The sequence below is a fragment of the Salvia splendens genome, chromosome 6 (genome assembly GCF_004379255.2).
Source record: "Salvia splendens isolate huo1 chromosome 6, SspV2, whole genome shotgun sequence".
Lineage (NCBI taxonomy): Eukaryota > Viridiplantae > Streptophyta > Magnoliopsida > Lamiales > Lamiaceae > Salvia > Salvia splendens.
In genome coordinates this window covers 8,477,962-8,496,408 of record NC_056037.1, presented here as the reverse complement: position 1 = coordinate 8,496,408, position 18,447 = coordinate 8,477,962, and the positions used below count along the sequence as shown (strand labels likewise).

The window sequence follows — 18,447 nt, the reverse complement described above, 5'->3', positions numbered from 1 at the left end:
AGTAGTTGGGTAACACCGTCCTTGTGGAGGACGAAGATACAATTTAATTGCTTTCGTTTTAATTTGCAGTCGTGAATTTCACCGAGCTTCGTTGTTCGAAGCTCGGCCTAGTTTTCTGTTGAATTTCCGTTGGTTTATGCAATTTCTCTTTTCCGTATTTGAGCTGCTGTTGATTTCGATTATGGATGCAAATTGTTTTGAGTTTGTCGTAGTTACTGTGATTTTTGCGTTGGTTTACTGAGTTTGAGTGGAATTATTAGAAGCTTGTGTTGATCGGGGTAGATCTGTTGAAATCGGAAGTTATGGAGTGGATGTTGTGGATTGTTGTGTTCGGAATGCTTGGATCCGGAGTGGATTAAGCATCTGACGACTGGATCTGAAACAGAGGATTCGTGATTGATGCCTAGATTTCGTGTGTTCATTTCATTCCGTCTAGTATATGTAGATCTGTTTAATTTCCGGCTAATTGCAAGTTTCCGACGTCCGAATTTTTAAATCTTGTTTGAATCTGGGTATGTGCTCTGTTTTCTTCATGTTCGCGTTTGAATCAGCTGATGAGATGCATGTCAGAGTTAGTTAAATTCTTAGTTTGTTATTTGCAGTTTTTATTCCGTACTTGCTGTTTCTGGAAGATGGTCCCCGCTGTTTACTCACTTTCTGTCTAGCTATATTAGGAAGTTTTTTGCTCGGTCTAAGAAGTTAGTTTAATATTTCGTAGTTATAAGGATGTTCGATGTTAGCATGATGTTTACAGTTTCCTAGGTCTAGTATTTGATTTCCTGCCTAGGTCTAGTAGTAATTAAACCTCAACCCAAAATTGTGTGGCAGCAGCCATTCGCCATTTCCAAGGTCTTCTAAATGCTTTCTTACGTGTCCATCTTCGTGGGATCGATCCCTGTTTCCCTGTACTAATTCATAGTATAGCGGGTTGAGGGTTTTGAACGCGGAATCAGTGTGTCCAACGACTGAGATTTCTGATATCCTCTGAGTTCCTAGACCTCGTGATCTAGGGGATTCTCTGGATCTGAGAAGCTTGACCTAGCATTAAAAGTACACACGTTTCCAAAGCGAGTATTCAATCTCACTCACATTACATTATAAAATTACTATTATATAAAAGTATGACACATCTTTTGCTAATCATTTCCCTTTCCACTACATTTTTTAAAAATTATATCCGGTCAAACGTGATCTTTTATTCAGGGGAAGTAAATATATCTTAATTAGTTATATTCCATGTTCGATCGTAATTGAAAATTATTTCTGATTTAGTACTTCTGGGTAGGTTTCTTAAAATCCTTGGTTTTGATTATTTGCTTTGTACATTTGAAAAAATGTTAACATGTAGATATTTAATTTGAATTGTAAGACAAGTATATATTTCAATATTTGAGATCGTATTGCCTAAAAATTGTTATGGATAATTTTTTTTTATCTAAGCCTTACTATTACTGTGGATAGTATGACATAAATTCCATCTTAAAAGACTATATACTATGGATATTATGATAGAAATTCCACCTTAAAACCAATCAACACGTTCTAAACACCGAATTTACATAATTCCACCTTAAAAACAGCATACAATATTAATTATCATTATTATTATCCGTATTATTATTGCTATTGTTTTATCTCCACTAGAACAAAATGGTTATATATATTTAAAAATCCCAATATTATATGTGTAACGGTTGTTTAATTGTTGGACAATGAAGATCATTGAACTAGAAATTCGTACGTGTTTATTAATAGTCGGGTGAGATTAAGGTCTTACGTGTACCAATCTCGATCTAGTTTTTGATATGCAAGTTTATTGTAACTTATTATGGTAATGTAATTTACTTCTTTTTATGTTTTGTTTTCAATTTTTCATTGTGCCAAGGTAACTTTGATTAAATCTTGGAACTTGTATCTTGTTATCATGTAAGTAGGATTCCACTACTTTTATTCAAATGGTAATGTCAATAAATATCTTAGATTATTAAGGTAATATTAAGTTTAATAGCTTTATTAAGATATGGAGTATTTATTTAAAAGCTTTTTGTTAAAAAGAATAGAGGAATATTAAAAGTTTTATTATCATCAAAGAAATTTTAAAAAATACATATTAGATGACTGAAATGATGAAATCTTTATTTCTGTATTAATTTAAAGCAGACTTCTTCAGCATTAAGCTAGAGCACACACCAAGACTAAGTAGATCTGTCGCTTACGTGTCAAAATAGAGTGAGCGTGGAAAGTGATTCGTGTAAACTAATTAGATGGCAGTAAAAGATATGGTAGAGGACACGTGGAAGTAACGTCACACACGTAAATTTGCCACGTGCATGCTTTGTGGCCGCAGAAACGGGGATACCGTCACGTGGCAACACCCGCACATCAGGTGAGATACACGCACCGCACGCTGCACTTCTCTATCTAGTAAATAATCTTATATATTTTGCTGTGTGTCAAATCAAATCATAATTTTATTTAGTCATTTCCACCAAACTTAAACTAAAAAAACAAAAATTGCTATCCATTTACATTTTATAGTACTATATCTAAATTGTTTTCATCTACATCCTCTCTTATTAAAAGTTTAAAAATATTCACTATCCGTTCACAATGTAATATAGCTAATTAACTTACTTGACTACATAATTCCCATTTCTTTAATTGTTCCCATCTACATCCTTTCTCGTTAAAAGTTTAAAATTCAATTATTTTATCATCAAATAAGAGATTATGAACATCAAAAAATTAATGGAAATTGGGTGCAAGGTTATTTTAGAGTGAGAGCTAGATTGGAAATCATTTGTTCCCTCTTTTCTTTCTGCTAATTTCTTTTATCATTTTCTATTTACGGTGTGCTTTATATTGATTAAATAATACTCCTAGTACTAGAAAACCATTTTTCAAATTATAAACTCCTAGAGTTTTCAGTCAAAGCTGGGCCAATTATATAGGGACGAATAATCTAGGCTCAATAAACCCATGAGCCCACACACAATCAAAATCCAGTCAAGTTTCCAATTGCGTTTTTTAAAAAAAGCCCCATGTTTGGTTAACTTCACTTTATAGACTTAAATTTGTTCCTTTTTTATATTATTTTTTTTTCTTTTGAGAATGATTTTAGCTCTCTTTTTAACTACAAGATTCTTTTGACATTGATAGGATAATAATTCAAATTAATCGCGTCTAAAACCTAGATCCAATCCAATTTTAGAACAAATAACATAACGTATAAAGTTTAGTAGTACTAATTTTAAAATTAATAACTTTAATAAGCAATTTGATATATATATATTGATAAGTACTATCCATAAAATTAACCTAATCAGCAAATTTTATGTAATGCTATAATGCTAATGTGAGTATTCAGCATTGATAAGTGGGTACCGTCTAATAAAATCAATATTTTGGTCTTTTGGGATTACGTTTACATATAGATAAAAATATCTAATACCGTTATACTGCACTTATCGTATCGAAAACATATCAAATTTTCAATATACCGCAACTTTCGGTATGTTATAATATCGTATCGTAAGGGTTCGTTACGGTAACAATGTGAATTTTCTTATACCGCAGTATACTGAACATACGGTTTGTTGGTATGTACCGATATATTTGGTATGCCGATACATTCAGTGTACATATATCCTCATGTACGGTATCGACATGCCACGGTATGTACCGAATCTACAATATACACGATATACACTATTTTTCAAAAGATACTTTCGATATACATGTACAAGATATGGTATGTTAGAACAGTATAATATATCGTATTTCAGTATGATACATCGTAAAATTGGCGGAAACGGTATTCTACTTATTCCATACCGAAACTTCGGTATACCGAAAAAATTGGTTCAGTAACGATATAATAGTTTTAATACCGATATTTTTGGTATGGTATACGGTACCGTACCATCCCACACTAATTTTACGTCATATATCAATAAAATAGTCCACTTTATAAAAACTTGAATTTAGATAAAATGATGTTTGCATTTTGTTTTGAATGCTGGGACTCGGAGTTGGACTTGTGCTTTGCTTTGGCAGTAGTAATGATGAGTTAACATGTCATGTGCAACAGTGCAAGTGCAACCATAAGTGCCCAACTTCCACATGCAAGTAGTGCAACCATAAGTGCCCAATTTCCCATTTGGTATTATTGAATTTGGTTAAAAGCTTACGATTGATACTTCCAAAAGGCTAATTACAAAAATGACTCCAATTATTAATCCACGCCATAGGTTTCCTTCCAACAGAGTCGCACTCAATAAATACAAACAATCGTAAACATTCCAACCAAACAAATGAAAGAAGTGAACTCCAATATCATATTCATATAGCAAAAAACACCATCCCAACTCTGTATCTTATAGGAGTATAATCGTTTCAATACACGACATAATTCAACACTCACCAAAATCACGAAAAATAAAGAAAAACTACACAAAGTTATTTATCCACTTCATCACATGTGGGGACAAGTATTTTCCACTAGAATTAACATTTTCGGATACAATTACAAGAGATCGTATGGTTATTTTATTTAATAACAAGTGATCAAGCTTCATAACCAAAAAATAATAATAATAACTTGTGCTTCTCTTTTACGTGGCATATATATTGAAGAAACGGCTATTGAAATCATCATTTGTACAACTCAAAGAGGCGTTGGATACAAATAGCTATAAAAGAAAATAATAAAAGAAACATCGCTTTACTTTGAGTCTCTCTTTCTCTCAAACTCATGAGAGAGTAAGATTAGATCAGTTGTCCATAGGCGGCCATGAAAAGCGCGATCAGATGCTGCATCTCTTGCATTCTGCCGTGCGGCGCGCTCGACGTCATCCGAATCGTCCACACAAACGGCCGCGTTGAGGAAATCAGCGGCGCCGTCACGGCCGCCGAGATCATGAACCTCCACCCCAAACACGTCCTTAAAAAGCCGTCGGAATCCGGTATGTGCCCTAGGATCGTCGTCGTGCCGCCCGACGCGCAGCTCAAGCGAGGCAAAATTTACTTCCTCATGCCTCTTCCGCCGCCGCCGCCAGAGAAATCGCGATCGAAGAGGAAACGGAGAGATTCCGCGCGAACCACCACGACGACGGAGAAGACCGGATGCAGTATTTCCATGGCGAATCTTCTGATTTCCGATCGCTATCTGAGCGAGATTCTATCGGAGAAAATCTCGACGCAGAGAGATCGGCGGCGCGGCCGCGTTGGCGTGTGGCGGCCGCATTTGGAGAGCATTTCGGAGACGCCGGCTGCGTGATGTTGATTGCTCCTTAATTAGTGTTTATTTTTATAAATAAATACGTGAATTAGTATGGTTTGATAATTGAAACTATATTGGTCAAACCTTGTTTTGGTGTTTTGATGTTATTATATCAGTTTTGCTTGTACATAAGTATTTGATAAATTACGCGTGAGAAAATAAAAATTCATCTCTGAATACTGAATTGTGTTGTTATTGAGTAGTTGTATTTTTTTGTTAGTTTGGATGGGTGGCGGTGGTGGTCTTTCCGGCGACAGGAAAAGTGTGTTTACATTGATAAAAAATGAGAAAATTCATTTTTGTGGAGAGAGTGACTTCTGATTATGAACTAAGAAAGCATTTATTTTGTTGGTTATCTAATAATCCCATCTCTCTCTTCTCTCTATATGTTATTGAATGATATTGATAGAGCAATAATAGTATTTTATCCATGAATTGAGTAGATATTTTGATTAATGAAATACAGTAGAATCCAATTATGCAGCTGTTTATATTGAATGGATGTTTGAAATTACACTTGAGTCAATGTCTAACAATAAAATTTACTAACTTTTAATTAAAAGTTACCCACGCTCACATACGGGCGGCCTCTCCATAAGCGCAATAAATGACATGTCATTATTAATAACTTTAATTATAATCATCATTATTAACACAATTAAATTATGTAATTAATGAAAGCTAATGGCACGCACATCATAAGCGCGCGCCCACAAATGTCTTTTTCTTTATTAAGTATTGTAATTGTTTCTTTTTCAGTACTCACAAGTCCCCTCATCGTGACATGAAGAAAATTAATTTTGATAGATGATGAATTGGCGAATTTTTGATGGTGATGAATGCTCGTAAAAATAAAGGAAGATCAACACACAGAGATTTACGTGGTTCGATTTACTGAGGTAAATCTACGTCCACGGGAAGAAAAGAGGGCAGAGTTGTATTGCTTGATCTGTTTTCTACAGCTAACAATACAGACTTGCTATTTGCTATTTTCTCTCTAGAGAGCTTAACAGAAGTTAACAGAAGACCTTTATCTATCTGACCTAGGTTCTATTTATACATTGAACCAAGATCGTGGCATGCAGCATTTATTAGGTAGTGGATGTCGTGGAGGTCGTGGCGACCTTGCATGGGTCCACTATCCTGCATGAGTTAATGACTGCTTGACACCACTAAATAGATCGTCGGTGTAGCGGAGGTGGAAATCTTGCATGAGTCCACTATTTCCTAGTTCGGTCGAATACTGAGACCGGACTGCTGAATTATTGCCGAGCAGCTTTTGCCGATCTGAGAGTAGAGCTTGATGCCGACCAGAGAGCAGAGTTTGATTGGTTGGCTTTTACCGAGCTGTAGGCTGGAGCCGAACTCTGTGGTTGTGCCGAACTGAACTCTTGAGTTATGCCGGACTGATACTCTTTATTGGGCTTTACTGCTGTTGGGCTTGTTTAGTATTTGTTTAGTACGTACTCCATCACTACCCCCCCCCCGAAAAGTGAAGTGAATCACTTCGGCATTCTGGATAAAGGTACGGGGTAAGTTGATGTTTGTCCTCGGTCTGATGAAGTGAACTCTTCTTTGACCGGACTTGGTTTGTGTCCTAATTTGGCGAGTTTTATCGCTCGGATCGAACTTTCCGTTGTCCTAATTTGGGGATCGGACTTTCCCTTGTCCTAATTCGGCGAGTTTTATCGCGTGGATCGGACTTTCCCTAGTCCTAATTCAGGCAAGTTTTATCGCGAGAATCAGACTTTTGTTGCAGTTCGTTTCAGACGAAGTGCTTGATTCTTAAGCTGAATTGTGGTCTTGTATCCTCTTTAGAAGCTTGGACTTCACAATCGTTTGCTTATTGCAGCTCGTTTCAGACGAACTGCTTGTTTAAGCTGAATTGTGGTCTTGTATCTTCTGTAGAAGCTTTGACTCACAATCGTTGGCTTGTTGCAGCTCGTTTCAGACGAACTGCTTGTTTAAGCTGAATTGTGGTCTTGTATCTTCTGTAGAAGCTTTGACTCACAATCGTGTGCTTGTATATGTTCTAAGAAGGGGATCAGCCTTCGAAGAACAAGATACCTCAGTAACATTTGTAAGAGACGACACACACAGAGACAGACAAAACACACAGACAAAACGCACAGAGACAAATAAAAAGCACACAGAGAAACAAAGATCAAGCAAACCAAATAAAGCACATTGACCGGACAGGACTCAAGACTGACTGACCGGACTGTCTCTTACAAATGAAACTTCTTGAGGTTGGAAATGTGCCATGTTCGGGGTACCTGTTCTCCTGACATGTGAGCCAATTTGTAAGACCCTTTGCCGAGGACTTCTGACACCCGATACGGACCTTCCCATGTGGGTTCGAGCTTGCCCAGCTTTTCTGCTCGGCTTACTTCGTTGTTTCTCAGGACGAGATCTCCCACTTGAAATTGCAGCTTCTTCACCCTTTGGTTGTAATACCGGGTTACTTGCTCCTTGTACTTGGCTGCTTTTATGCATGCCAATTCTCTTCTTTCTTCGGCAAGATCTAGCTCAGCTCTCAGTCCGTCGTCATTCATTTCTGAGGAGAAATTTAGAGTTCGGGGACTGGGTACGCCGATCTCCACCGGAATTACGGCTTCAGTGCCGTACACAAGGCTGTACGGAGTTTCACCGTTGGAGGTTGTGGGTGTAGTTCGGTAGGACCATAGGACTTGAGGGAGATTTTCTACCCATTGTCCTTTGGCTTGTTCTAACCGAGCTTTTAACCCTTTCACCAGGATACGATTTGTTACCTCCGTTTGTCCGTTTGCTTGTGGATGAGAGACCGAAGTGAACCGCTGTTGAATATTCAGCTCTTGGCACCAATTCTTGAACGTCTTGTCGGTGAACTGAGTCCCGTTATCCGAGATGAGGATGTGGGGTATGCCAAATCGGCACACTATGTTCTTCCAGACGAAATCCAATGCCTTCGAGCTCGTTATCGTAGCTAATGGTTCAGCTTCCACCCACTTCGTAAAGTAGTCCACGGCAACGATTAGGAATTTCATTTGCCGAGGAGCTTGAGGAAGTGGTCCCACTATGTCTATGCCCCATTGCATGAAAGGCCAAGGGCTCTGCATAGTGGATAGATCGGTTTGCGGCATCCTTGGGATATTTGCATGGATTTGGCACTTCGGGCAGGTCTTGACGAGCTGCACTGCTTCTTGTACCAAGGTTGGCCAATAATATCCCCATCTTAGAACTTTTTTAGCTAAAGCTCTAGCTCCGATGTGGCTGCCGCACGATCCTTCATGAACTTCTCTGAGGATGTAGTCCGTCTCTTCTGGCCCTACGCACCGCAATAACGGCTGGAGGTAAGACTTTCTAAAGAGGACTCCTTCATGAAGTTCGTACCGAAGTGCTCGGCACGTGATCTTCCGAGCTTCTCTCTTATCCTCGGGCAATTGTCCTTGATCCAGATACTGCAAGATCGGCGTCATCCAGTTCGGCGAGCTGGATACTGAATGTACCTCGGCTTCATCAATGCTTCGATGCATTAATTCTTCCGCCTTTGAGCTCGGATCTGAGGCCAACTTACTTAAGGTATCTGCTCGGCTATTTTCTGCTCTGGGAATGCGGATTATCCGAAAATAGGAGAAACTTCGGCTGATGCTTTGCGCTTTGTCCAAATACTTCTTCATTCTCTCGTCACGAGCTTCACTTGTACCCAACATGTGATTTACTATGACTTGTGAATCACAATGGACTTTGAGAGATTTGACGAGCAGACTTTGCGCTAACTGGAGTCCGACCAGGAGGGCTTCGTACTCGGCTTCATTATTAGTAGTGGGGAATAGGAACCGAAGTGAGTAGGTTACCTCGTGTCCGTTGGGAGCGACGAGTAAAATACCAGCTCCACTTCCCATCTTGTTTGAAGCTCCATCTACGAATCCGCTCCAGCAGTCTGGCGGCTCTACTTCGGATTCCAAGGGCTGTGCTAGTTCGGCATTGGCAGACTTTTTCTGTTCGGCAATGACAGGGATTGCTTGATCGAACTTGGCTTCTGTAAGAAAATCTGCCAAGGCTTGTCCCTTGATGGCTTTCCGAGGTAGGTACTCGATTGAGTGTTCTCCCAGCTCTATGGCCCATTTGGCGATTCTGCCTGATGCTTCTGGCTTGGTCAAAACTTGCCGAAGAGGCAGATCGGTTAAGACGCATACTTTGTGAGCATAGAAGTATGGCCGCAGTCTCCTTGCTGCATTTACTAACGCCAGAGCAATTTTTTCCAGAGGTTGATACCTTGTTTCTGGACCTCTTAATGCTCGGCTTGTAAAGTAGATGGGAAACTGCTTTAGGCCTTCTTCTCGTACAAGCACCGCGCTGATGGTTTGATCTGATGCCGCTAAGTATAAGAATATTACTTCGGCTTCGGTTGGAGCAGAGAGAATAGGAAGCTCGGCTAGATAACTTTTGAGCTCGTCAAAGGCCTTTTTCTGCTCGGCTCCCCACTCGAACTTTGGTGCCTTTTTCAACACCTTGAAGAACGGCAGTTGCTTTTCGGCTGCTTGGGAAAGGAATCGATTCAGTGCGGCTAGACATCCGGTTAGCCTTTGCACGTCATGTATGGACTTCGGCATTGCCATGTTCTGAACGACTTGAACTTTTGAGGGGTTTGCCTTGAGTCCGTCCTTTGAAACCCAACAACCCAGAAACTTTCCCGAATCTACCAAAAAGGTACACTTTTGGGGATTAAGTTTGAGGTTGGCTTTCTTGAGCACGTTGAGAGTGGACTTGAGGTTGAGCTCGTACTCCGAAGTGCTTTTGCTTTTGACGACTATATCGTCAACATACACTTCAACCTGCTTTCCGATTAGGTGCCGAAAAAGCTTGTCTACCATCCTTTGATAAGTTGCTCCGGCATTCTTTAAACCGAATGGCATCTTTTTATAAGCGAAAATGCCGAAATCGGTAATGAAAGCTGTTTTCGGAGCGTCGCTCTCATCCATCAATACTTGGTGATATCCTTTGTATAAATCAAGAAAACAGAAAATTTCGAAGCCGATCAAAGCTTCTACTTTTTTATCTATGTTCGGAAGGGGATAGCAATCTTTAGGACAGTGCTTGTTTAGATCGGTGAAATCTATGCACATCCGCCATCCTCCTTCCTTTTTCTTGATCATGACAGGATTGGCCACCCACGAAGGATACTTCACTTCGAATAACACATCCGCCTTCAATAATTGACGGACTTCGTCATGGATGACTTGACTTCGTTCTGCCGCAAAGAGTCTTTGCTTCTGTTTTATCGGCCGGACCGAAGGATCAATATTTAACCGATGAGTGATTACCTCGGGGGGCACTCCGGTCATGTCCAACGGAGACCATGCAAAGACGTCTTTATACTCCTTGAGGAGCTGGATGGTTTTTTCCCGAAGTAGAGGTGTTCCCGCGAAGCCGATCTTAACCGTTCTGGATGGATCGTCTTCGTACAGCTGAACTGTCATCGAGTTCGGCTCCGGTATGGCTTCGGTCATCGCCTCTGACTCCGGCTGCTGTGATTGCTATGCTTGGTGGTGCCGATCTGACTGCTCGGCACTTCTAAGCGCAATTTGTAGACATTCCTTTGCTCTCTTTTGGTCACCTCGGATGACCGCTATCCCTCCTTTAGTAGGGATCTTGATGGTGAGGTGATAAGTAGAGCAAACGGCCCGAACTGTGTTGAGCCAGTCTCTCCCCAGGATGATGTTGTATGGGGACCGAGCTTTCACCACAAAGAACTCGATCATCGTATTGGAGCTTGTAGGCGCTTTTCCCACCGTGATCGGAAGGCTGATAATACCTTCAGGGCGGGTGTCCTCCTGGGCGAAACTTTTCAGAGGAAGCGGAGCCGGACTGAGTCGAGCTGGATCCACTTCCATTTTATCGAAACATTCTTTAAAAAGAATGCTGACTGACGCTCCTGTATCCACAAATACTCTGTGGATCAGTTTGTTTGCCACTCCGGCTTGAATGACAATAGCGTCTTGGTGAGGAGAGATGGCTGGGACGGGATCGGCATCTGAAAATGTAATCACTTCGTCTTTCTTCAGCCTTTTATGTGTTGGCTCCTCTTGATTGGAACCTCTGCGTTCTGCTTTTAGGGACGACTTAGTCTTCCCGGCAGGGAGAGCATCAATAGTCAGGATTACTCCATCATATTGCGGCTCGTCGTCGTCTTCGGGATCCTCATGCCTTTTCGGATCCTGAGGATTGCAGTTCGCACCTCTCTGTCTTTTGTTCTTTTTCAGCTGCTTGCTTTGGTATTTTTTTAATGTTCCTGTTTTCACAAGAACATCAATATCTGCAGCCAAATCTCGGCACTCCTCGGTATCGTGTCCGTGGGCTTGATGGAAGGAGCAATATTGATCCTGAGGTCGCCGCACGGCTGATTTCGTCATCCGCTTTGGTCTTTCGAACATATCGGAATGTAGTTCGAAAATTTCCGCTCTTGACTTGTTCAGCGGTACGAACTGAGCGGGCGGCTTCTCGGGGTTGAGACGTGGTCCCAATCTGCCTTGTACCGGTGCCCTTTGAATTCTTTCAAAAGGAGTTCGGCGAGGAAGCCTCTGATCGCTATGATCGGGCTTCTTTTCGTCTCCTCGGGATGAGCTGTCTAAAGACCGTTTTCGACGGTCTGCCTCATCCGCACGGGAAAACTGGTCCGCAATGTCCCACATTTCTTGAGCTGTTTGCGGACCGCACTCCACGAGCTTTCTGTAGAGAGCTCCGGGCAGGATTCCATTTTGGAATGCCGAAATGACAAGTAGATCATTGAGATTATCTACTTGTAGGCATTCTTTATGGAATCTCGTCAGGAAGTCGCTGATCTTTTCGTCGCGACCTTGACGTATAGAAAGCAGCTGAGCCGAAGTGATCCGGGCTTCTGCTTTCTGAAAGAACCTCCTGTGGAAAGCATCCATTAGATCTCGGTAGGATCTAATGCTGCCTTGAGGAAGGCTGTCGAACCATCTTCTGGCGTTCCCGATGAGCAGCTCGGGGAACAGTTTGCACATATGGACCTCATTGAGACCCTGGTTCGCCATATTATATTGATAGCGTCCCAAGAAGTCATGAGGATCCTCTAGCCCGTCATAAGTCATTGACGGTGTCCGGTAGTTCCGCGGCAAAGGAGTTCGGGTGATGTCGTCCGAGAACGGAGTCTTTAATGCTCCGTACATGGCGAACCCGACATCTCTTCGGTACGGAGGAGATGGAGTTCTCCTGTGGTTCCGGTACCGAGGAGGAACTGGAACATGTCGGGGTTGAGGATTCTTTCTCCTGGAAGACACGTCACTACTGCGGTAGTGACTTTCATGTCTGGATGAGGAGGGAGAATCCGCCGTTGTCTTCTCCGGCTGTTGGCTCTTCTGCAGGAAGGTTAAGAACTCCTCCTGCTTCTCGGCCAAGAACAGCTTGACAGCTTCATTTAAATCGGGCTGCTGGGAAGACTCGGTGCGATGACTCCTGGAGTGGCTTGTTCCTCCTTCGTGAGAACCGGAGGTAGATGTCTCCCGAGGCCGTTTTTCAGACCTGCGAGCTGGACTAGCTTCCTCACGGTTATCGCGAACGGTATTACGGGTGGTATGTGATCTGGTATGCATTTTTTTTTTGGGGTGGAAAAAGGGTCAAAAATTCGCTTTATCACAAATTTGGTTCTCTGTTTCCCACAGACGGCGCCAGTGATGAATTGGCGAATTTTTGATGGTGATGAATGCTCGTAAAAATAAAGGAAGATCAACACACAGAGATTTACGTGGTTCGATTTACTGAGGTAAATCTACGTCCACGGGAAGAAAAGAGGGCAGAGTTGTATTGCTTGATCTGTTTTCTACAGCTAACAATACAGACTTGCTATTTGCTATTTTCTCTCTAGAGAGCTTAACAGAAGTTAACAGAAGACCTTTATCTATCTGACCTAGGTTCTATTTATACATTGAACCAAGATCGTGGCATGCAGCATTTATTAGGTAGTGGATGTCGTGGAGGTCGTGGCGACCTTGCATGGGTCCACTATCCTGCATGAGTTAATGACTGCTTGACACCACTAAATAGATCGTCGGTGTAGCGGAGGTGGAAATCTTGCATGAGTCCACTATTTCCTAGTTCGGTCGAATACTGAGACCGGACTGCTGAATTATTGCCGAGCAGCTTTTGCCGATCTGAGAGTAGAGCTTGATGCCGACCAGAGAGCAGAGTTTGATTGGTTGGCTTTTACCGAGCTGTAGGCTGGGGCCGAACTCTGTGGTTGTGCCGAACTGAACTCTTGAGTTATGCCGGACTGATACTCTTTATTGGGCTTTACTGCTGTTGGGCTTGTTTAGTATTTGTTTAGTACGTACTCCATCAATAGAGTATTCCATTATTCTTGTTCTGATATGTTTCCAAGTATAGCTTTTATCATCATGTGAACATTGATTAAGTTTTATAATGTCTATTCATGTACCCTTGATTTTAGTATTTCAACATCATAGTAATTAATACACTCAACAGTCTCAACGACATATTTATATAGATAATGGCTATTAAATTTTAATTAATACTCAATTTAGATTTTTTTTTTATTTTTTTTAACATCAATCGATCAGTCAAGTATAAAATCTCATAGTTTAAAATCATATCCCTACCCTACACTCTAGTGTTTTTTATTTATTTTTGACCAAATAAAATTATCTTCAGAAACATGTCATGATTTGTGAAGGAAAAAGATATTTAGCAATTCCTTGTTTCCAGGCTCTAGCTCCCTCTTCAGCCGGCAGTAATACTCATGAAAATATTTTAGTGCTATAATTAAACTCGAAAAGTATGTAAAGAATTTTTATCAAGCTCATGCTTCTAATTAAGAACCGAAAATTTGGGAATTGGAGCTGATTTTTTTATTTTAAAAAGACTACAAAAAACAATACTGCCAATTGCCAAAATAGTTTTTTAGTGTATTTAATCGTTTACGATAGTATATAGATGCATTGTAGCCTGTCCTAATAATGATATTCCCTTTCCAAGTATAACTGCCAACGCGCTCAATTATTGTTCAGATGAATTTTAAGTAAATCAAGGAATTAAGTGTTTTTGGGTAATACTATAATTACACATTTTTTTGTTAGGCGCACGAACTTAATTGGTTATAATCATGATTCATGACATCGTCGGAATTTCAATCTATTACTATCAATTCGTCCTCGTACAAGAAACATGATTTTCAAGTTTAACAAATTGTCCAATAATCTCAGTGTCCTTTTGAGTCATACTTTTTTTTAATGAAAAAAAACATATGCTCAAGCCTGCATATTGTCCTTTTGAGTCGTATGCTTAGTGATAAAAATGTGTAGCCACTATTTTGCATAATTACGCCAAAATATAAAAGAAAATAACATCATACATTTTGACTTCAAAAGATACATACATACACTTAGAGGCGGCTCCAATAAGAGCTTTTGAAAATTGAGAACTTCGTGAATTTAAAATTATGTCGGTTATCTTATACATTAATATCAATTGACATTACAAACCATATCAATTATTGATTTAGTCAAGAAATGATATTGAGTTATGAACTTATATTTATGAATCAATGAACTAATATTAAATCTAGAATTGATATATTTAATGATGTTAATTGTTATTTTGCAAACTGAGTTGATATAATCATCTCCTATACATATATCTTAATACATAGGCAGAAATATTCCTAATTATGGTACTTATAAATCAGGCTGGTCCATTGATGTTAAGTAAGACCAAGAGATTCAAAATAACAATCAACACTCTAGAATTCGTTTTATATGGTTTTATTATATTAACAGTGTTTCTTATTTTTATTTTAACAGTGTGTCTTGTTTTTATGATTAAAGCGCTACATATATTTTGGATTCTAAATAGTGAATTTATTATTCGTATGATGACAAAGTGCAATTTAATTTGTAGATTTTTTATTCCCCAAGTATTAATTCGGGTGTTTTGACTCACTCAAACTAATGCTAACTAATTCAAGTGACGAGTCTCATTTTCGTTATGCTAATAATTTAGCTAAGCATATACTATCATCGAAATTAGTAGATTTGATGGAATAATCGTCCCCACAAGACTTTGAATCAAAATAATGCATTTGTGGCTTGCATCTAAGCAAGTGGGCAATGTCTTTAAGCATTTGTTGGTCCAAGAGATTATTTTATGTGATGCCAATAGCATCCTAAAAAGGTGATTACAGCAAAGCTAACAACTTTCATTCTTGGAAAAAGATGATAACTCCCATCTTCTGACCCCACTAACTCCCACCATTAGGGGACCTCTTTGAGAAATAAACAAATTGCTAGATTGCTCATAACTTGATTCACTCTCATCTTGCAGCCACGACATTATATTTTATTTTTTAAATATGTATTTTATATTCAAACAATATCATTAAGTTTTCGACATGACATTATTTACATTTGATGTATTGATTCCAATATATTGCCGCTTGCGTTACACCAAGATTTTTGTGTTGACAAAAGTCTATCAGGATTAGAATCTAGTAGTAATATTATTAAGGAAGAGAAATAACATTTATATTTTACATAAAAAAACCCTAAAGTCGTATTAAGACGAATCTTCAATAACAGTACATTACAATGCAAGTAAAGTTTGGGTCAGCCCATCCCTTTACACAGAGCCATAGACCAAAGCCCAAACCATCTTGGCCCAAGTACGAAATATACACATCACTAGAAAAAAAAGAAGGAAAAGAAAACTAGAGCTGAGGTAAGGATGAACAAACCCCTAATTATGCTAGGAACAATGGTGAAGCAAATCTGTATCATGTCCATTTCACAAATTTGAAGATGTCAAGAGCTTCCATCTCACTCACCGTCTTTACCAACACCGCTATGCGACTTCTTAACACAAGGTATTCTGCCTCAATCTCGAGCTTCTTGTTTCGCATACTCTGTAACGTAATTAAGAGATATTCAGTTCAATCGTTGTCTAAGTGTGATTGGAGAGGATATACTGAACTGCTGACCAATAGATTTTCGATTTTGACGTGACAATTGTTGCTAATTTTCACTAATTGAATGAATTTGAATATGTCTATCGTTATTTGGCCAAACAAGATTCAACTGTTTGAGTGATAGATGTTATGTTATTATATCTTATGCAGGGAATCTATGCTTGGTTCCAAATGCTTAATGACTAGCACTTTTACACCTCCTTGTTCGACGTTTCTGTTGCGTTTTATCCATCAATCTAGGCGCAGAAACGTAGGGGAGCATCATTTGTTTCGATTGATCTCGGTGAATGCTTTATCTGTTAATAGATCATGCACAATTGGACCTTGGAATCATTGTTTAATAAGGGGATATGCTAGAGTTAGAACTAATGAATCCATTGAGATGAAGACGGATGATGATGTTATCCGATTTAAAATTGGTGATATGAGTCTAGAAGGAACGTCGTTGAAGAAAGGGAAGGCAATGACAAAAAAGTCAGACGTGTCAAGAAAGAAGAAGCTGAATGAACTTAGGTTTTACCGGTTAAAAGCAAAGAAGAAAATGAATTCTCCAAATCCTGAAGTTAGAATAAGGTACAAGCTTGAGAAGGTAGACAAACTTTCCTATGTTGCTGTTGCTGGTTTCTTGGATTACTTTACTTAAGCAGCTCTTTTCATAGTCAAAAGTTTCCCGTTGTCTGTGTTTCTTTTAGGCAAAAAGAAAAGAAGCATGGCTGATAGAGAAACTGAGGAAATACGATGTACCTAAAGCAGCACCCGAAACCTATGATCCTGAAATATTGACTGCAGAAGAGAGGTTTTACCTAAAGCGCACTGGCGAGAAAAAGAAACATTATGTTCCTGTGGGGAGACGAGGAGTATTTGGTGGTGTTGTTCTTAATATGCATTTACATTGGAAGAATCATGAGACTGTAAAAGTCATCTGTAAACCCTGTAGGCCCGGGCAAGTGCATCAATATGCCGAGGAGCTTGCTAGGTTGAGCAAAGGCATTGCTATAGACATAAAGCCAAATGATGTTATTATATTTTATCGGGGGAAGAACTATGTTCAACCAGATATCATGTCACCTCCAGATACTCTTTCTAAAGCTAAGGTATGAACTGTCTAAAAATGATATTGTGTTTCCTAGTTTGCTTGTATAATTTTTCCCAATTCGGATGTGCATTTCGTATCATGCTTATATGAGTTTGAAGTAAGTTCTTTTTAGAATTTGCTTATTTAAGATTACAATTAGGATATTTAAGTCATACCTTGCTTATTTGAGCCAGTACTCTCGCTGCATATATGATGAATCTGTCGAGGCTGAGTCTGAAGTAAGTTCTTTTTATGTTCTAGTTTGCTTTTTCAAGATTACCAATTAGGATATTCAACTCATATCTTGCTTATTTGTGCCATTACTCGTCCAATATACTCGTATGATTAAATATGTTTACCGTATTTTTTGTGCTTAAAGCTCGAGGCTTGTATATGTTCTAGTTTGTTGTTATGGAGCTGCTCTGGGTGATTATTTGATGGTCGGCATGACATTTTTTGACCTAAAAATGGTTGATTTGAATTGAAGGCCCTAGAAAAATATAAACACGAGCAGTCGTTAGAGCATACAAGTGAGTTCATCGAAAAGCTGGAGAATGAACTCGAAGAATATCTCGAACATTGTGCTCGGTATAAGAAAGAGGAGAAGTGAAGTGATGGGTAAGGATATGGCTGCTATCTTTTGGCATTCTGTTCTTTGCAAGTATGCATCTATTTGAATGTGAGGTGATATGTTCTCTTTCATACTGTTTTGGATAAATAGGAAACAAGTTGTACAGATAGAAGGAAGGATGCTGTCCCTTTTTGTAATATTGTATTGATACAATACTATCCTGCATTATCATTGATTCTCTTTCATTGCAATGCATGTTGGAAAATTTTATATCGTTGAAATGTATACTCCCTGATTTAGAACTCTGGCTTCATAACCAAATATAATACTGTAAATAAACTAATGGTAAGCCTGAAAGTTATTTACAAGGCCACTGGAATGATCTGATTATTTCGATAACAAAAGTTTAATAAAATTCTTATTTGTCTATACATAAGTAACAGATACTACGTGACCACGCTACTTGTGCATAACGCAATCTGCTAGATAGTTACCCTCTTGGAAATGGCAATGAATTATAAAATTTATGGCAACAACAA

At 39.3% G+C, this 18,447-nt stretch overlaps 2 protein-coding genes across 2 annotated transcripts; both read left to right on the top strand.

The window, feature by feature from the left end:
• Nucleotides 1-4,610: 4,610 nt before the first annotated feature.
• Nucleotides 4,611-5,589, top strand: LOC121808213. Its single transcript, XM_042208606.1, has one exon. The coding sequence runs from the start codon at nt 4,793-4,795 to the stop codon at nt 5,276-5,278; it is 486 nt and encodes a 161-aa protein (XP_042064540.1). The 5' UTR covers nt 4,611-4,792; the 3' UTR covers nt 5,279-5,589.
• Nucleotides 5,590-16,016: 10,427 nt separating this feature from the next.
• On the top strand, nt 16,017-18,180 carry LOC121808180 (uncharacterized CRM domain-containing protein At3g25440, chloroplastic-like). Its single transcript, XM_042208566.1, has 4 exons — nt 16,017-16,160; nt 16,413-16,851; nt 16,955-17,356; nt 17,825-18,180. The coding sequence occupies exons 1-4, from the start codon at nt 16,096-16,098 to the stop codon at nt 17,945-17,947; spliced, it is 1,029 nt and encodes a 342-aa protein (XP_042064500.1). The 5' UTR covers nt 16,017-16,095; the 3' UTR covers nt 17,948-18,180.
• Nucleotides 18,181-18,447: the final 267 nt, after the last annotated feature.

Coding starts and splice junctions, on each gene's coding strand:
- LOC121808213 (XM_042208606.1), top strand. CDS start 4,793: ATGAAAAGCGCGATCAGATGCTGCATCTCTTGCATTCTGCCGTGCGGC.
- LOC121808180 (XM_042208566.1), top strand. CDS start 16,096: ATGTCAAGAGCTTCCATCTCACTCACCGTCTTTACCAACACCGCTATG. Junction 16,852..16,954: donor TAAGGTACAAGCTTGAGAAG/GTAGACAAACTT, acceptor TGTTTCTTTTAG/GCAAAAAGAAAAGAAGCATG. Junction 17,357..17,824: donor ATACTCTTTCTAAAGCTAAG/GTATGAACTGTC, acceptor TTTGAATTGAAG/GCCCTAGAAAAATATAAACA.